At 35.0% G+C, this 20,319-nt stretch overlaps 1 protein-coding gene across 1 annotated transcript in view; it reads right to left on the minus strand.

The window, feature by feature from the left end:
- The window catches only part of CDH9 (cadherin 9), a gene marked incomplete at both ends in the record, with an annotated part of 77,900 nt that extends 59,409 nt beyond the window's left edge, over positions 1-18,491 (minus strand). Inside the window, one exon of the mRNA XM_082754425.1 lies at positions 18,267-18,491. Coding sequence (XP_082610551.1) covers positions 18,267-18,491 — 225 coding nt within the window. The remainder of the gene's footprint in view (positions 1-18,266) is intronic.
- Positions 18,492-20,319: the final 1,828 nt, after the last annotated feature.

Raw genomic sequence — 20,319 nt, forward strand, 5'->3', positions numbered from 1 at the left:
TCAAAGCTGCTCTCAATAAAATGTATAGAAATCCAAAAATGGTATACTGCAGGTTTTTTGCCTCCACTGTCTTCATCCATGCAGTTTGCTCCAGTAGAGGAACCTGATTTTCCACAATATCATTATTTGTTTAGTAGAAAGTATGTTAATATAAGTATATGTTACTTCCTTTCTGAAGTGAAGATACATGTTGGGTGATTACTGCCATCAATTAACACTTTTTCGTATCACTAATTTGGTAAATTTTTGTATTAGTGGGAGAAGGCCACACTGAATTCCACATTGTTGTGGAAAAACTATTACCTGAACACAAGCAAGCCTCTTCAAGGATATGTCCAAGATGCAGGAATGTATGGGGATGCAATCACAAATAGAATGCAGATGTGCTTGCAAGGAAAGCAGGGTGAAAATACAGAATTTATGTCAGAAATTTTTTTTTTCTTTTTTTTTTTTTTTTTCTCAGATGTGTGATAAGCTGAATGCATAGTCAAGTGATTGATATCTGACCTGGAAGAAAAATAAGTTCCTGGACATGCCCAGATGATTGAATCTTCAAACTCTAATTTTCTGATTGCAGGATAGCTGTTTTTACTTGCTCTCTACAGATCAGGACAGGGAGGAATTGGAGGAATATGCAAACCTTTTCTTTGTGTGCAGAAGCAGTGTTGACTCCCACAGGTTAGATACAGTTATGGCACATTACTTTTCTTTCTGTGTTCAGTGCCAGTATCATTGCCTTGTATTTTTTTTTCTTCAATATTTTGTATATTTTATGTTCCTTCTTATTTGCTATTCACTGTTTTCTAAGTAGAAGAGGTTCTTTGAACAAAAATTCTGCAAATTTCATTAGAAAATCTTAATATCCTTACAGTATTTTTAGATTCATCCTGTAGAACTGTGAAGCAATTTTTATAAATTCTGTAAAAGTGCTATGATAATCAAAAAGACTTAACTCCATTTCATATACAATAATTGTATGAAGTCATTTCAAAGGAGCTTACTCTACTGCAGTCTTTGTTACATCATTGTACCTTCACTAATAAAGTTAAATCGTATTTAAGCACAAAGTGTTAAAATTGCTTATGGTAAGTTTGTATATGTCCAGATATGTATTTTTGATGATTGAAGCAGTAGCATACTGCATTCAATTTGTTAATCTTGGCTGGAACTGAGTTTTGTTAAAATGTTTATTATTCAAAGGTGTTTCTTAAAGGAGGACATTAGGTGTTCTTGCTGTTTTGTTTTCTTCCAACTGCTGGAGGCATAACAATAAAAATGTAAAGTGTAAATGTTGCTGGTTAGTTTGGTTTGAGGCTATCACAAGTCAGCAGGGGAAACTTGGAACCTATAAAAGACAAAGATTTTTTTCCCTGTGAAACTGAAAGCTGATCCAAGAGTTTTATTGATATTGTGTTTTCATAACAAATAGATTTCTGTTTAAGGTTTTGCTGAACCATAGCAGAGCTTTCTGAACACATCTCTTGTTTGTTTTATATTTCATGTACAATTTATGCCTTAGATGGAAACATTTCTTCCCCCCAAAGCATTGTATATTCAGTCTCTTACTTCCTAGTGCAGTTAAAGTTCTTTCCGCATGCCAGTCACAACTTTGTCTTTGCTACCGAGTCTTCTCCTTGAGTTTACATTTCATAACATTCTTTTCTTTATGCAAGACTCATTCCATTTATAACTTCAGTCTGAAAAAAACTTTTCCATAAAGTTAACATAATGTAGCAGTTTGTCAGCTAGGAAATACAGCATTTTGTCTGTGATATATCCAGACTGACTTTAGAAAATATATAGGGAAACCACATTAGTCTACACATTACATAAACAAACAAGTGGCAAAGTGTTGTATTTAATATGATTCTTTCAAATATTCTTATGTCTTCTTAAATGCAATAACCATAAGCAATAGGGAAGGACAGGGAAGAATAAACTGTTAAGATATGTTCAAAGTGGGAAGTCTCACAATGACCCTTTCATATAGGAAAGAAAACAAAGTTTCTGTACTTGTAAGGTTCTTCAGGCATCTTGTAAGACAATCTCTAGCCAAAGCTTCTGGGCTGAGGGAAGTAACACAAGAAAATACAGCCTCATATGTATTTAAATTTAACAGAAATACATGCCTATATTCATCAGATTTCTATTCATATATGTATGTATGTGTATATATGTATGATGCTATTTATTCTGAAGCTATGGCATAGAAAATATTGAGTTTTCCAAGGCAGCCCAATATGTATTGAAGCACATACTGGTTTGACCCCAGTAGTCTTGACTGTAATCACTCTAACATTTCTCCAAGTCAATAAGTTTATGTATATGGAGGTGGTAAAGAACACAGAAGTTAAGGAGGAGGATAGATTAGTATTAAAAATAAAATAGAACAAAATAAAACAAAATGAAATTCATACCAAAAGTGTAAGAAGTGTACTTGAAATAAAAATTTGTACCATCTCTGCCAATGCCAAAATCTTCCCTAAAGTATGTTGAATGCTAGTGACAGGTAGGATATTACCCAGTAATTATATGATTTCAGATCACCTTGTGAGATATACAGCAGCTGGGGTACAGCACCGACAGCAATATTCTCCTTCACGCTTCCAATATTCTCCTTCATTAACATTTTAACTAATTAAAAACTCTAAAAACATCTTAATAACTGCAGTTGTTCTTCAGTTTGGATTGCAGTAGCAGTATCTGCATCAGCTTAATTTTCTATTCATGTGTGTTTAATCAAAAGTTTTATGTATGTGCTAAATGGCAATGTATTTACCTGACATGAATTTGTGACATCCGCACAAACTTCTTAATTAAACAACCTAACTCTGTGTGTGATGGTAACCTAAGTGACTGTATATTAAACAAGGCAAATGACATTTACTTTTCTTATCTTCTGTTTTCCAGCATCTGGTTCTTGTGTTCAGCTGTCTATTGTTACAAATTCTCTAGAGAATCATTTTGTGAAAAATATTGCCAACACCAGCTGCAGGTGCCGATTTTAGCTTAGTGAGTAGGGGTAAATCTGGTTTTAATTTAGGAAGGGTTGAGTAGAATTATTAGTAGCCTTTTGGTGCTGATGATACAAACAAAATACGTGGAAATTATTTCCCTCCACCCCTACCTCCTCCCCACACCAACTCCCCACTCCAACCAAGGGTTGGAGTACTGAAAATCAGAACTGCTTTCTCAAGTGTCTTCTTCCCCTGCATAAGTCCTACATTTCCTGCACCTTAAGTGGTAAGTTGGTATGTTGTAAGCAAATCTGAAAAAGTGAACATATTATTATTTCTGTATAATGAATTGGATTTCAGAGCACGTATAATTTGTATTTTTGTTCAATTCTCCAAATCAACAGATGACCTGTAAGTTTTCAGTCTGATTAAAAAAAGCCTTTTTTTTTTTTTTTTTTAATATGGTTTGCCACATATTGTCATTTGGCTGTTCCAAAAGATGAGATACAGGTTTACAGTAAATCGCTATAGCCATCAATTACGTCCACAGATCAGAAATTATCACATCACAACTCAACATCAAGCGCTGTCACTTTAATCAATCCCTGGAGCTGTTGGTAAATCCATCATTATTTTAAAGACTTCACAATAAGACAGGATATTTTTCTCATAGATTTTTTTTCTAACCAGAAACTTCTGGGTGAAATGTTTCAGTATATGTGATGTCTTGCAGTTCCAGAGGCACAAAAAACGCTTGCTACTTCTAAAGATGGGCACAGAGGCACACAGAAATAGAAGCTCCAGCACTGAAAGCAGTATGAATTTCATATAAATGAATTGTCCTTTGCCCTCAAAAGATCTAATTGATCCAAACTCGTCTCTTCAATAATAAGCATATAAGAAATACTGTACTAGGTGAGACCTACAGTCCCTCTATGCAAGTACTCTATCTCAGTGGCAATTGGAGATGCTGGTTTGGGAAAGCGTGCAAACCTGTCCAGTGCAATTTTTTCTTCTTTCACATCCACAGCTGCTACAACTGTCTGATTAGTGAGGTTAGAGGGACAAGGAGTAGTTGGAGGATGCACATAGCTGTGAAGTGTCTTTTTGGTTGGGTTTTATGAATCCAATGTCCCTGAACATGTATAGTTATCCTTTGCCCTAATTGCACACGTACTGTGATGATTTATATTGTTTCCAGTTGTGGATCATCCACAATGACCTGGAGACAGCATCAATAACAGGTTTATTTACTGTTTTTAATCACAAATTTGTGTGTCAATGTGTATTTGTATATACAGGTAGATGTCTATAGGCATGTTTATATACTTAGATAGATGTCAATAGAACAAGACTGAATATTTTTCAGAAAGTCATACAGTGTATGTATGTATGAAGAATAATGGAATAAGATGTTGAGATGTGAGGCTGTGTGATCAAAGAGCATTTTTTGGCCTAAAATCTGTTAACAGTCTACCAGGCTGGCAGCCCCAAACAAACAAAACCAGACTGTAGGCCAGCTGATTCAAAGCAGATCCAAAAATGTGCATTCTTCCTAAACTGTTCAACTATTTGTTGTTTCCAGAGATATATCAAAATATTTGAAGTTACTTACTCTCCTTAAAATATATTCACTCTTACATAAATGCTCTTCAGACCTGAAAGAGTGATGGTTTTGTGTTCCATGCTTACTGATTAACAGTCAGTTCTCTACCAAAAAGCTTCAAATTGCAATAAATTGCAAATTGTCACACTCACCAAAGGGTACTCAGTGAAAGTATATTATACAATTATCATCCGTCTTTTGCATTTCTCAGTCTGAATGCAGTTCCCCTAACCCATCCCTGCTCCAAGACACACATGTGTTTGCCTAGCAATAGGTACAGATTCTCAAAGGTGGGTGTGTCAGGGAGTAAGATCTGAAATCAGCAGGGGACATATTAAGCACCAAGCCTTGACTCTGTTGTGAGATGTAGCTTCCTAAGTGAAGCTACTGTTTCAGGAAGAGTATCCTGAAGAAAACAGTAGTTAGGAAAGAAAAATTAGTAGTTAGGAGAGAATATATGGTAATTTTTTTGCTATTTCTTAGTTGTAACTGACTTAGTATTTACTGCAATTTGCATTACCTGATTTTACAGTTCATTTTAATCTTGTTTCAAAATACCATTTTTGGAAGATTATTCCTATAACAATGCCAAGGACAGGGTGGTGGCAGAAATGGTTACCAAAACACTTCATTATTTTTCTAGCATGAGTGAGCCTGGTAAGCACCATGCCTTTTAAAGGCCTGAGACAAGCTTTCAGGTTCAGCCTAAACCACAGGCTGATTGTACCTGTCTGATTAAGCATGAAGACTGTGGCTTAGTGGAAAGCCAGAGTAAGGCTGCCTGGGGCTTCAAATGAAAACTCTACAAAAGACAAGCAGGGCATAGAGCAGCCAAAGCATAAGGCTGAAACCATGCGTAAAGCCCTGCAGACCAACAGTGCCACTTCACAAAGGGTATGTTTAATTTAATAGCTGAATCTGCAATCTGGAACAGATGAGATGAGATAAATATCGAGACATTAGACAATGCAGCAGATGTTGGACTTTTGGTGTTTTTCTTTTTTTTAATTTTTATTTTGTTTTTGGTTTGGTTTGGTTTTCTTTATTTTTTTTTAAGTCTCAGAGAAAATATTAATGAAAAGGAAACCCATCAGGGTGTGCACAAAACATGAGATTAATATCAGTTTAACAGCATGGCTTACCAAAGTGTTTACATCTGGTTAAAGCAGATACAGTTCTTAAAGTAACAATGCAAATTTCATATTAACTTTATGGGAAAAAAAAAAAAAAAAAAAAGAAGTATTTTGATGGGAAATGGAGACTTCAATACTGACTGTGACTGTATCCTTTGCTGAAGTGTATTTTTGTTTTGGTAGTTACTCAGTACTTTGGAGAAGCACAGAGCACACAAAGTAAAACTGATAGTTTTGCTAATTATCCTATGACTTTATCTGAAGTAAAATGTTGAGCATTGGCTTGTTGACCATGTCTCATGTTGGAGACAGGCTTTAAGACAGAACTTGAGATTCTGCTAGTATTCAGGAGGAGGGGTCAGTGGTGAATTTTTTTTTTTTTTTTTTTTTTTTTTTTGACACTGGATGTGTGCAGTTATTTCTTCCTTGATTTTCTCTTCAAATAAGTAAGCCCTGCCAATGTGCTGATTTTTTTCCTGTGCAATGACTTTTCAGTTAATTCTCTAACAGTTCTCATTGACTGGTTCTGTGACCTCAAATAACTGTTTCAACTCTGATGCAGTTTATTCTTCAGATAAATGTATATGATAACATTTTCTACTTCACCATAGGTGTGTTTAATAAACATAAAATACTTTGAGATATTTTGTTGAAAGGTACTTACACAAATGTAAAATATTAACAATGATAGTTAATAATAATCATATTTTTCCTCTTTTATCCTTGTCTAAAATATCTAAATCAATTTTTTTTGAAAACATATCAAGTATATATAAATATTCTCAAAAAAAAAAAAAAAAAGAAACATAAAATTAATTTAAAGTGTGGGGTTTTGCTTTGTTTTTCACATTGAAGTTAGAAAAGATTTAGCCACCTCTACAAAGAAAGTTAGGAACGGTAGCTCTAATAGAATGAAAACAGAGTAGGTCATTCTTGTTCCTTTCCATTACCAGTATTTATGAAGGGCTTAAGAATTTCTTCTGGAATAGACTCAGACTTTGTCTTTCACTTCCATGCCTTTTTGCATGTGATTCTAAATCTTTCATATGAAATGGGAATCAGACTGTGACCTCTTCTACTTCATGATTACTAGCCTGTACAGGGACAAATATACTTTCATGTTCTGTGAAACTTAGAGTGACAGTGAAAAAAATTTAGTGATTTATTCTTCTTTCTTACATCCCCACTTCCATTTACTTCAGTGACTGTATATAAACACTAGTTTGTGTGCCAAAAGCCTTTTTATATGACCGTTATCGTCCACAGTCTTTGTTCATATCTGATTAACATCTGTTTAAAATATCTAACTGTGTATATTTTTATTTAATTTTAAATATCTGTGTTACAGAGAACATACACCCCCAGGTTTTTTGTTTGTTTGTTTGTTTTCAATTTTTGATTTAAAGGTTCTTTAGTTTCAGCATTTCAAAGTCAGATGCTGCAGTTGTAGAATGACAAGGTAAGCAAATACTTTCTATATTTTACTTTTTATTTGTTAATTCAGTCCTATCAGTCAAGTACCTGATCCAATTATATTTGAAGTTTTAATGCTCTTTTACATCTTGGTATGTGACAGTGTTTACCCCATGACAAATGCTTCTTAAAAAGAAAAATATGCTTACACAATCCCTTTAAGAACTCTCAGAAAAGCACCATTTTTAAAGCTCATGTCAATACAAGCAACATTTTAAACAGTTTGTTATAGTGTTAATGATACCTAAGCTGCATAGAAGTTGTAAACCAGAACTTTCTTATAAGAATTAAATTAATTCATAAAGAAATTTCTGCTCTTAATAATAAATATGTAGCAATAACTAAAAGTTCCCATGTCAAAAATGGCTACAGAAAATGCCAATGATCAGAAATCTTAAGTTAAATAAATGCATTTTATGCCTGTTTGTATAGAAATGTATCAATATCCCACTTAACACTTCCATGGTTGTCATTTTTTGGAATTAGGAAAAGTAAAAGCAATCATTTATATCACAAACTCAAGCACTGAATCACTGTTCACCAGGTAGGTATCTATATTTGGTTTTGTTGTGTTCTGCCTTTTCATAATGTGCCTTCATATTTTATTCAACCCAATAATCCCAAGCCCTATTTTTAATCAAATGATTTTTTGATTCATCACCTTTTCCTTGAATTTCCAGACCTTTTTTTGTTATATTATACATCACTACTCAGATATATACATGTTCTAAGAAAAAGCTTCATGAGGTAAATGTAACTGACAATTACATTTTAAAAACAGAAAACATAAATGGTACATAAGGTAAACATCGAATCAAATTTTATTACATCACAAATTACTTTTATGGCACGGTTTAGCTAAAATTTTATTATTGTAACTGAACCAACTCTTCCAAAGAACTCTTTGAGAGTTCTAATAAGTTAAGTTCTAATACTTAAACAGAGGGGAATTGACATAATTACTCCTAAGGATCCTTCTGTAGAAGTGGAGAATATAGAATAACAATTTATTTTCAATTAAAGCTAAAATTCATTTAATTATGTCAGCCTGATATTCCTTGTCTTATACTCCCAGTCTGACAAAAATGGCATCATGGTTCCACCTGAAAGTAGCATGCCTGAGATGTGAAGCAAGATAGAGAGGAATTTGTAGCTTCTGCAAGGTTCATAGAGGCCAGAATGCTTTCTCAATCTTTTTATTACACTCTGCTGTATTTAAAAAAAAAAAAAAAAAAAAAAAAAAAAGAAAAAGAAAAAAGAAAGAAAAAGGAAAAGGAAAAGGAAAAGGAAAAGAAAAAGAAAAAGAAAAAGAAAAAGAAAAAGAAAAAGAAAAAGAAAAAGAAAAAGAAAAAGAAAAAGAAAAAGAAAAAGAAAAAGAAAAAGAAAAAGAAAAAGAAAAAGAAAAAGAAAAAGGCCAAACAAACAAAACAACATAAGAACAACAACAACAACCAAACAGAAAAGAGAATTTCAGCTGAATTAACTGACCATAGATTGATGGAGAGAACAGACATTACCTTAGTGTGCTTATGTTGTTTCGGTGATACATAAAGGATTTGACCACAGTTATGCAACAGGTTCCTCTTCTGATTGATACCCAGCATAGTGTTAAACTGACTGATTACTTTAGCTACACTAACGTATTTTTCAGTTTCTAGAAGGCTGAAATGTGTGATGATTCCTGCAATGGACAGGAATAGATGTATCAGATGCACACAAGAAGAAAAGCCTTGCTGTTCTGACAGTTGCTTGTTGACAGCTCCTCTGTTTGTCTTCAAGGTGAATATCCATAGACCTTTTTCCGACAGAAAAGATGTTGCACTATACCACCATCTGATGCAGTCAAATTGCCCTTTCTAAGTAGTCACATATTGATTTGCTCTGGTAGGTTTTACACTCTTTTTATAATTAGACTGGCAGATAGCAGTAAACCACAACTTACACAAAACACTTCCCCTTTTCAGAATCAGTCCTGTAATGTAATCCATGCAATAAATAAAGAGAATCATGAAAAGTATCTTGTGGAATACATTTTCCTCACCCTCCCACTTTCTTTTTTTCTTTTTTTTTCTTTTTTTTTGCACAGTAAATGATTGCCTGATAAGAGGTAATGATAGGTCTGCAGATTACTGCTAGTCTAAACTTCTCTTCCCACTGGCTTAAAGCTGCAAAGCTAGGAAATTCCAGCCTGTGAGGGTGTAATAAAATGCTAAGGCTATTATACAAATAACAGTTACCTATTTTGGCAGGTCCATGAGCCAGCTGAAGCTTTGAAACAGAACTGTGTAGCAGGTCTTTTAACATAAGAATCTTGCCAAGACCAAGAGGCTTAGAAAAGCCAGTTTTTATGAAAATGAAAAAATCGCAACTGAAAGTTACTACTGGAGACGAAAGAGAACTCAATTCTCCATGTCCACAAATCTTTTAATCTTTTAACTTCCAGCCTTGGTTTTTGTTAGCTTGACAACACCCTCAACCCAGCAAAGTCTATGGAGAGGGGAGATTCTACCCTGTGAGCACCAGACCTCCTGTTTCTGTTGTCCTGGCCCACCTTGCAAGTGCTCTGAGTGCACCAGGAGGATGAATGCTGTGGTTGAGCAAAGAGCATTGTAAAATGAGACTCCACAGAGCAGTCTTTGTTGCAATACTCGGCACAAGGTGAGTGCAATTTTTAAGGGAGAAATTTTAGAGGGAGGAAGGAAGGGAAAAGAGGAATTATTGTTTTGCCTTGATTGTCCCATCTTGTTTTGGCTTTAAAAGTAACTGGGTAGTTTGCTGGAAAATTGTGTTTGTTAATTAGCCTTGTTAAATTTGAGGGAAAAGGAGAAGAGGGAACGGGAGAGGAGAGGAGAGGAGTGGGGGAAATAACATGAACCCATTTTCTTTCCTTGAACACAACAATATATATTTTTTTTTCAGCAGTCCTTTATGTGTTTGAAAAAATGGAGGTGAGATTTCATGACAGTTGCTGTATCTGTGCAAACAATGCCAGCTCACTATTACTATTCATGTGTTTGAAGACTTTGATCATTCTATTTTGTTTCAGAAATGAATCTTGATTTTGTGGAATATAATGTCCAAATATGATTGAAGAATTCTAGTTTAGGCTTATCATTGTAATGTAACATTGCTGATATTTCTACTTCAATTGTCTATGCTTGGATTGTGCATTATGGGATTAGATCTCTTTTAATGTTTTCGAAACTTCAATTAAAAATATAATTAGGTTTTCAGAAATGAGCAGCTATCATTCATCCAGAATAAAAGCTTTATTGTTTTTGGAAAATGTGTAATAGGTCTCTTACCACTTACCTGCCATTCCAACCTTCTTTTTAAAAGCAGTCATGAGATTTATTGAAAATTTAAGTACTTTTTGAAGAAAAAAAAATCATAGCAGTTTTATGTTGGAATCCTCTGGAAATTTTGTTATTTTTAAATGAGGAAAGCTATGACTTTTCCTTTGTATTTGTAGTTAAGTTGTGTATGTATCTGGAGACAGGGATTTCTTGCACGTTTGTGTTTTGTTTGTTTGTTTGTTTCCTTTGACTTTTCCTTTCTTGGTTTTCCTATTTCCTTTTTACTCTTATTTTGGGGATTCAGCTAACTAGAGATATGGCTGCTTGTATCTAGATCAAATGTTTATTGAAAAAAAGAGGAGATAAGATAATAGCAAAGTCATTTTTATTTAGACTTTTTCCTTTTTCCTTTTTTTTTTTTTTAAACTTATTTTACCCCCCCCCTTTTTTTTCTTCTTATTGTTCAGACTTTTTTTTTTTCCTTCCCCTACCATTTTTTTCCTTCCTGTTTTGTTACATTTTTATTTCTTTAGTATTCATTTGAAGGTCAGGAGAAAACTGGGATCTGAGAGAGGACAGTGAATTCAAAAGGAAAAGATTCCACTAAATCTGCTTGTTTTATTTAATAATAAAATATATCTTTTTCTTTTACTTTAAAAGCAGAGATTTTAATTTATTAAATGTTTCTAATTAAATGTTCTTCACATATCTATTTTAAATGATGACTTTGTGACTGACCACATCTTTTGCAAAGAAGCTGAATTTATGTTAACACAAAGGGAACTGTAGGGTGACATTTATTTTAGATAAACAGATATTAACGGCTGAATGGATCAGCTGGTGGAATAAATGTTTCTCCCTGAGCTCATTAAAAGAGTGTGAATGTTTCCCTGAGTTAGCCAGACCAGCATGGGTGTGTGAATATGTAGCTCGGGCCAACACAGAGTACAAAAACTAAATAACCGGCAAGAGTTTTGAAGAGAGCAATGGACTTGTGATACTTGAGAATGGACTGGCTTCATCGTACCTATTCCTTTCTGGAGACTGGGCATGCCAGCATTGTGATGGTGAACAATACTAGAGACTGCTAATGGGAATCCCATTTGTACTGGGACCCAATTGTGTATTGCAACAATCACTATATTGTGCTTGTATACTGATTTCAGTACACTACTGTATCACTTCTGTAGAAAAAATACTGTGTATCATCGAATACTTTCCAATAAATCTGATTTTGATCTTTAACATTGCACCTTTCTCTGGAATATCTGAAAGAACCTGGCCAGACAGTGTTGGACACTTACAGGCTTATAGCACATGGTAGATCAAGCATTTTAAGAATGTTCATGATGAAGTCTTCTCTCATTTGAATTATACTTCTGAATGATTATATGTCACCGATATATGATTATTTATGATTCTGTTGTTTTCTTTGAAACTTATACTGCTAAATCAAAGGATGGCAAAGAAACATGTTGGTTTTAGCATCATCTAGGTGTTGTACTGAATACATTTTCTCAGACTTAAGATCCATCTATAATGAACTGGAGGACACACTTGAAACACTGTGAGGATAGTTCACCTGTATGTTTTCTCATCTAACAATAGGTGATTTATCAAAGTGATTCTGTTGAAGGAAAATAACAAATACAGGAATTTTTATGGATTTATTGCATAAGTTGATTAAAAGCACAAATGAAATTGCAAGTTCTCTCATGCTCTAAAGGCAGAATTAAGGTAAAATTAAATATTTAGAGAAAACAATATTTTTGTATTAAATCACAAATATTTTTGATGAAGATGAGAACATTATAATTAATGATGAGGAAATTATGATTACTGTGGAGTTTGGAGCTGTAGTGCTGTTAAGAGCCAGCTCAATAGCTGGCTTCAGGCTTGTGACCCCTTCAGGCACAAGCTCCTCCCTCCCAAACTTCCCAGGGCAGAGGTTGAGCATGGCCTTGGCAACATGGTTGAGAGGGCATGGATGAACTGGGGTAAGACTGATGGAGACTTCACTAATTCCATTTTCATGGGATTCCAATTCCATGAAATAAGAAAAACAAACAAGAAAAAAACAAAACAAGCCAAACAAAACTAAATAAAACCACAACTAACTAACCAACCAACCACCACCAACAACAACAAAAAAAAATAACAGTATAATGGGTCAATTGAGCAAAATTCTAAATTCTGCTAAGTGTGGTAACTCAACAAGATGTCCTCGAGTACTGTGTTCAGTTTTGGGCTCCTCGCTACAAGAAGGACATCAAGGTGATTGAGCGGGTCCAGAGAAGGGCAACGAAGGGTCTGAAGGGTCTGGAGAACAAGTCCTACGAGGAGCGGCTGAGGGAGCTGGGCTTGTTCAGCCTGGAGAAAAGGAGGCTCAGGGGTGACCTTATCACTCTCTACAGGTACCTCAAAGGAGGCTGTAGCGAGGTGGGGGTTGGTCTGTTCTCCCACGTGCCTGGTGACAGGATGAGGGGGAATGGGCTTAAGTTGCGCCAGGGGAGTTTTAGGTTGGATCTTAGGAAGAACTTCTTTACCAAAAGGGTTGTTAGACATTGGAACAGGCTGCCCAGGGAAGTGGTGGAGTCACCATCCCTGGAAGTCTTTAAAAGACATTTAGATGTAGAGCTTAGGGATATGGTTTAGTGGGGACTGTTAGTGTTAGGTCAGAGGTTGGACTCGATGATCTTGAGGTCTCTTCCAACCTAGAAATTCTGTGATTCTGTGATTCTATATTGTTACATGAAGTTCTTTCAGTCTTGTCTCTCGCTTTTCCTGTAAGTCAGACAACCCAAATTGTAGATGTCTGAACACTTGTAAGTGAAGTTTACAAAAAATATTTGGTTACATTTGAATATATGTTGCAACCTGCCCACCAAAAAAAACACCTTCTTTATATTTTTCTTTATACTTTTTTATAAGATGGGGGCAGATGTCATGCTTCAAGCTAACTGAAGTTAACAAGTTAACTGAAGGTAGAACTGAGATTTTTCATCAGTTTGTATCCAAGTTAAATGGTGCCCATGACATGCAAACACCAGTTCATGTATTTTTACAAAATTATTAAATAGGAGGTTATTCATGGAACAGTTACTTTTGAGCACTGCAAGTTCTTTTAGATTTTTATTTCCTCCCCAGTATGAAAAAATCTGTTTCTTCTGGGTGATATACAATAATTTTATTTGTTATTGTTTGTTTGTTTTTAGGTACTGGGAAATGATAGATATTTGAGATGTTTTATATTTTACAGTGCATTGTTGATTTACCAGACATTGCATGAAACTTCACACATTATTTGCCTATATTTGCCTGTCTTTGATTTGCAAAATGCCTTTTTGATACAGGAAAAAACTAGTTTTTATATAAAAAGATAATAGAGTGACTTAATAAAAGGAAGAAGAATCTCACCTCTTAAAATCATTTGCATATACTGTTGTTCTAAAGAGCTGTATTTTCCAAAATGGTTGATTTTGGTTAGGCCTATTTCTTCCTAGGGACTGCAGTAAAGAGGTGAGATATCTGGCATTTTGCACAACTGATGCACATTCAGTGGGTATCAGGTAAGCTAATTAGAGATAGAGGCTAATAAATTCAGTGCCAGCTTTGGAAAATAAAACTAATTATCCCTAAAGGACTATCTGTTTTGAGCCTCCTGTGCATTTTATTAGCTTTTTCTTTAATTGATGAACATGATCCTCATCAACACTAATATTTCTAAATTGAGAGTCCTTTTCCTTTCTAAGTTTTCTCCTTGACACGTTTGTTTTGGAAGTGACCAAATTTTGATAGACTTTTCTCTCACAGAAAGACAGTGTTTGAGATTCCATTCCTTGGGTTCTGAGTCTAGCTTCAGCTTGTGCTTTTTTGCTTCTTTAAAGTTAGTAGCAGCTGAAAAATTGGATCTGTGACCTCCATAGTGAAATCAAAGAATATCACACTACAGTCTTTTTATTTTTTCCCACAACCTCTTTAATCTTCATAAAATAATGTCACCTATTTTTTCTGTCACCTTTTCTGTTTAAAAATAAACTTTTCTCAGACATTTAAATCTGAATGTTATATTGTAATCCACTTTATTTTTTTTTTTCCTTTTTGTGAATTCTCAGTAGGCAGAATGGGTTTTATAATTCATCTTACATCCTGTGAAAATTCCTCATATTGATGATTCCTCTAAGATACTTAACGTTCACATTCAGCAACAGACATCTTGAAATAACATTTTAATTTTTGTGTTTTAATAAAAAAAAAAAAAAAATCTTGGACACAGTTTTAATCAAGACTGTGATACTGCTTAACCCTACCTCTATCTGTTAATTTTAAACAGGGAGAAATTGATAGCTTTTGTATTGTTGCAGGTATGAGTAACAGGACCTACAAAATTTAAGGGATTCTTAAGCATTTATTTTTTATGCTGGGAAGCAGTCTTTAGGATGGATGTAACCTCTGAGTTGGGAGAAGGAAACAAAGATGCATTACAGATATACTGCAGGTTCTCTGGATTTAACTTACCTTCCGTGACATTCACAAGGTAATTGTTCTGCATATATATGTGGTGAAACCACCACAGTCTTGTCTCTGAAATGTGTTTAATGATTTAAGTTTGTTTGAGTAATTTCTTTAGTACAATTGTTCTGGCCATCCAGCCTTGTGGCAGCTGTTGAATGCTAACTTCCTTTGACCGCCAAGCAGTATTTTCTATTTCTGCTAAGTGCATTGGTGCATTTATTGGTCTCCATTTTATGCCATCTATACCCATTACCACTGCCTTTGTTCAAAAGCTGTCTAGCAATAATTGGGAGCATATGCACTCTTCTATCTCTTCAGAGTTCAATAGCACCGTTACCCACTTTAACAACTTTAACAGCCTGGGAGCCATACTCCAGCTTTGCGTGGAGCTGGGTTTATCATCTGTCTTCTTAGTACACCCAAATACACTCAACTTCCATTCAAGTTAATTAAAAGCTCTAAGTGTTTAGACTACCCTACAGGAAAGTGGGAAAGAAAAAAAAAAAAAAAAAAGTGATGAAAGTGATGAGGTGATGGAGCCTTAGATATAAGGGAAGATTGTCCCAGGCCTGCTTCTCTGGTGAGGCCATTGCCTGCAGACAATCTAATTTTAAAAAGCAGTACTTAAGAAAATAACCCCTCAGATTTACAGGAGGGACTCCCTCCCTCCAGAAACCTCTGAAAGCAAGTCAGGGCTGACCCCAAGGCAAGTCCCCACATAGAGACCAGAACACAATTAGGATATGGACAGTGCAGTGGCTGGAGAGTGTGCATTTCCCTTGGGTCTCTGATACTGGCCTAAACTGGGCTGAGGGTCTGAGCAGTGGGAGTGACAATTGTACAGACACCACAGAATAGCTCTCCATCACATGTACCCATGCTGCTTTGTAAATAAATTGTATAATAACATGTTGTACTGAGGGATGCACTATCCCACCCCACTGCCAATAACAGAACACACAAGAGAAAAAAATGTCAGCAAAGTAACCTCACTAACAAAACACAAATTACTTAATTGAGTAAAATTGTTTGAAAATCAAAGTCTGGAAGGAAAACTAATTTATTATTTTGATAGCTATGATCTCTTCAAAGTTAAATTTGAAAAATTTGGAATTATCAGGAATTTTTTTGGAATATTATTTGGAATATCAGGAAAAATCCTGATAAATTTTCTTAATTTACTTAATTTTTACTTCTATTAATCTATTCTGTTATCATCTATTATTCTACCCCGGTAATCTACCTGTCTGTGCATATCTGTGTTAAAGAAGGACTGGATAAGAACTCTTTCTGCTAAATAGTCCCCAAGGCTTGGAATAAAAGTTATTTTTCTTAGCACTTTTTTTGCTAATTTCTGACACTTTGAGCAGAATACTAAACTTGAGATTTTAAGATTTCCCAAAGGTAATATTCTTCAAAAAAATTTGCTTTTTATAAAAAAAAAAAAAAATCTTTAGTTTCTTGTTTTAGCAGTTGTCTTTTGGAGCTGCTCTGTAACCATGTGTACTATGGATAATATGAACTAACTCATTTGGAATCACTGTGCTTTTATGCCACTGAGGACAGTCACATTCATTCTGTCATGTCATGAACCGTACTAAAGTTAATGCGACCATATGAAGTGCTTCACGTCAGTCCAATGTCATGTTTTTGGAACACAGAGTAATATTTGTGGTGATTTCTATCTGTGCAGACAATCACTAATACTGCCTCCTCACTCAGCATCTCCGTACAAGATTTGGCAGAGAAACGTGAAAAAAATAATAAATATTTTCATTCTCTGAATCATAAGAAATGTATCATCTCAGATCCAACTGCCATATAGGTATTTGTTTTCCACCCTGGACTCATCTCTATACTAATAAGGCCCAGCAGCTTTTAATTGTTTTAGAATAAATGTGGAGTAAACTTTCACCTGTTACAAAATACCATTTAGACATTCTCAGTGATTAATTTTCCTTTTGTGAAACAGAGATGTTGAAAAGCATCTTGATGTAAGGTTAATTTATTTGAGATTTAGAATGGCATAGATGAATCCAACCATCTGTAATAATGTGATTGAAACTGCAATCAACTCTTATATTACTACTTACTTATCTTTTATGACAAGCTTTCTATTTTAACAAAAAAATATATCTATGACTCTAGGTAGAACTTCTGTGGAGGTCTATATTAGGTACCTTATTGTGTGTTTCCTTTGCAAATTTAGTATTGAAAGGTACTTCCAACCAAATTTTGTTTAGAAATTTCTGCATGCAATTAGTTTACTCTTTATTGAAGATCCCTTCACTAACCAGAAACCTTCCTATTTTATACACAAATAAATAATTTAGCAATAGGATTATTTGATCTCATCTTATTTCTGCCACTACAAGTAGAAATTAATTTAACTGAAAACAGAATTTTATGAGTGTAGTGTTGTTATAGATGAGGTCAATGACAGAATGACAGAAGTTGGAATGAACATTTATTAATAACATTAAAAAAATATATATTTAATTAATTTGCAAGTCATTCTGGATGGTGCTGCATGTATTCTAGGTTTCTACCAGGACCGTACAGTTATACCACAATGCAAAGTAGATCTGTTTATGGTGAGGCACAACAGAGGGTGAGAAATGTGGAAACCCTTGAATCGTGTGTTATCAATAAAAGTAGGACTGTGTAGATTCTGAAATTCAGAAGTGCTTTTGTTGGCAATAGCTGATGTAGGCAGGTCATGAAGAATGGAAAGTCTTTCGAGGTGTTAAGTAAAAATCCTAGTTAGTTTATTGGAGAAGTGATGAAAACAATGGTGTTTTGTTTGTTTGTTTGTTTGTTTGTTTTCTTCTTATATTCATGCTTAGAATTGTGCACAGGCAGCAACTTCATAGATGATAAATAGAATTTTTTATATCATTTGAGGAAACATACATTGCAGTATACTGGCAAATGCCACTAGGTAGATGAATGAAGGCATGACTTCTCTATTCCCTTATCTAATATTTATGTTTAATAGTTAAAAACAAAATGATTCAGTGTTAAAACTAGCTTGGGCATATGTAATAAGAAATTGTAAAATTTTAGCCTGAACAGATTCTTTTTTTATTCACTAAACTACTTCATTGCTCCCATAGCTTTGAAAAATTAAAGAAGCTTCAGGTGTTCCATGACGTGTTTTCTTTGACTTAAATGAGAAACTGGGACGATTACAACACAGAAGGCAACACTACTGTGGACAGGTAGGGAAAATACTAAGGTTGTCAGATGCATCACCTCTGAAGAATCCTTTAAATACAAGACTTACCTTGCCCACATATTGAGTATCTGGACCTGTGTATTCCTCCAGCAAGAAGAATTGATTCCACATCCAACCACGCTTGGTGCGGTGCAGTGTTTCTCCATCATTCTCTGACAATCCTGTTATCCTTTCACTTTGTGAGTGCTTGTTAGTCCTTTTTTGTGATGGCATCATATGAACAGCATGAAGCATACAGCTCCAAAGCAAAACTGTCAAGGAGTAAGTCCTCATCGTTTACAGAGATGCTGCTAGACTCCACTTCTCTAATAATTCAGCAGAACAAAATTTTCAAAAATTATATTCCTCGTGTAAATAGGACCTAGGGGATGGAAAAAATATATATATTTGGGTAAATTGTAGTAATCTTGTTTCCCTAAGGTTGTAGCCTTAAGGAAACAAATAAATCAACTGCCTAATGATCATGACAATGATCCATACAAATTACATAAAACCATATGAATGAAGACCAGTTCTAGGTTCAAACATTTTTTGAGACAGTTACATGCAAGAATTACCCATTTTAAAGCCAAGTCCTTTAATGTCTCCTTTATCTTTATTATTATTATTATTATTTCACCCCCTCACATTGTATATGGACATTAATTTAAGACATAAGTTGAATAAAATACTTCTTGATCAGAAACCTTTAGCTATCAGCTACATCCTGAGACAATGAAACAGTCAGAAATCTTCCCACCTAATCTCTGCCAGCTCAGTCTGATGCCATCCTCTCTTGCTATCTGTTCAGAAGTTTCTGCAAATATTTATTTTATGTTATTTCATGATTAATAAGAAATATGAATGCATCTTATTTTCTGCACAAAGGAGCTCATGACAGAAAATGAAATTTAAAGCATTATTGATGCCTTCAACAGATACAACAGATTATTTAGATAAGTTTCTTTCCATAGGAATACTGCTGGGGTTTACAAAACTCTGCTTTGGGGACACTATAGTGCATTTGAAGTGTATTTTATTTTTTCCTCTCTGGAATGAATGAGAAAATTCATGACATGCATTATAATAATAATAATAATTATTATTATTATTATTTCTGAAACTGACACTGATTTATTTTTTTTTTTTTTCTGTAGAAGTTTGTAAATAACATTTAATCCAAACCAAAGTGTGTTTTCTTTTTTTTTGTTTTGTTTTGTTTTGTTTTGTTTTGTTTTTGGAAAACCCATACTCTTGATTTGGCAGTGCAAGTGAGATGCCTGATGTCTCAGTTTCTTCCATAACCTAGGTTACCTGTGTAGCCTGCTTTTGTTTTAGGATATTAGCTGTCCTGCTGTGTATTACAGAAAACCTAAGAAAACAGTTCAGCTGCAAAAGTATAGCTTACTTTGGGAAGCTGGTCCGTGAAAAGTTATAGTAGCAAATAGGAGCATAACAGCAAGAAATGTTAGCATATTGAATATATGAAATTAAAAAATAAAATAAATAAATAAATAAATAAAAATGAAAAATCACTGTAGTGGTTTTACGTGGCAAGGTTTTGGTAGCAGGGAGAAGGATCTAGAAGCTGCCCCATGTTTGTTAAGGACCCCATTGCTGACCAGAGATAAGTCAATAAGTGATACTGTTTTGCGCCTCTGTGAGAGCATATTTAAGACAGGGAAAAAAAATGCTGCGCCACGCAGAAGCTGGGAGAGTGAGAGGAGTGAGGAACAGCCTTGCAGGCGCCAAGGTCAGTGAAGAAGGAGGGGGAGAGGTGCTCCAGGCGCCGTAGCAGAAGTCCCCTGCGGCCTGTGATGAGGACCACAGTGAAGCAGGATGTCCCCCTGCAGCCCATGGAGTACCATGGTGGAGCAGGGTTCCACGCTGCAGCCCATGGAGGAGACCATGGTGAAGCAGGTGGACCTGCACCAACAGAGACTGCAACCTGTGGAAGACCCCTGCCCGAGCAGATTCTGAGCCAGACCTGTAGCCCATAGAGAGGAGACCACGCAGGAGCAGGTGACCTCACAGGAGCTGCTGCCTGTGGGGGGACACAAGTTGGAGCAGTTTTCTCCTGAGGGATGGACCCTGTGGTACGGACCCATATCTGGAGCAGTTC

This window comes from Aythya marila (genome assembly GCF_965140915.1).
Source record: "Aythya marila genome assembly, chromosome: 2".
NCBI lineage: Eukaryota > Metazoa > Chordata > Aves > Anseriformes > Anatidae > Aythya > Aythya marila.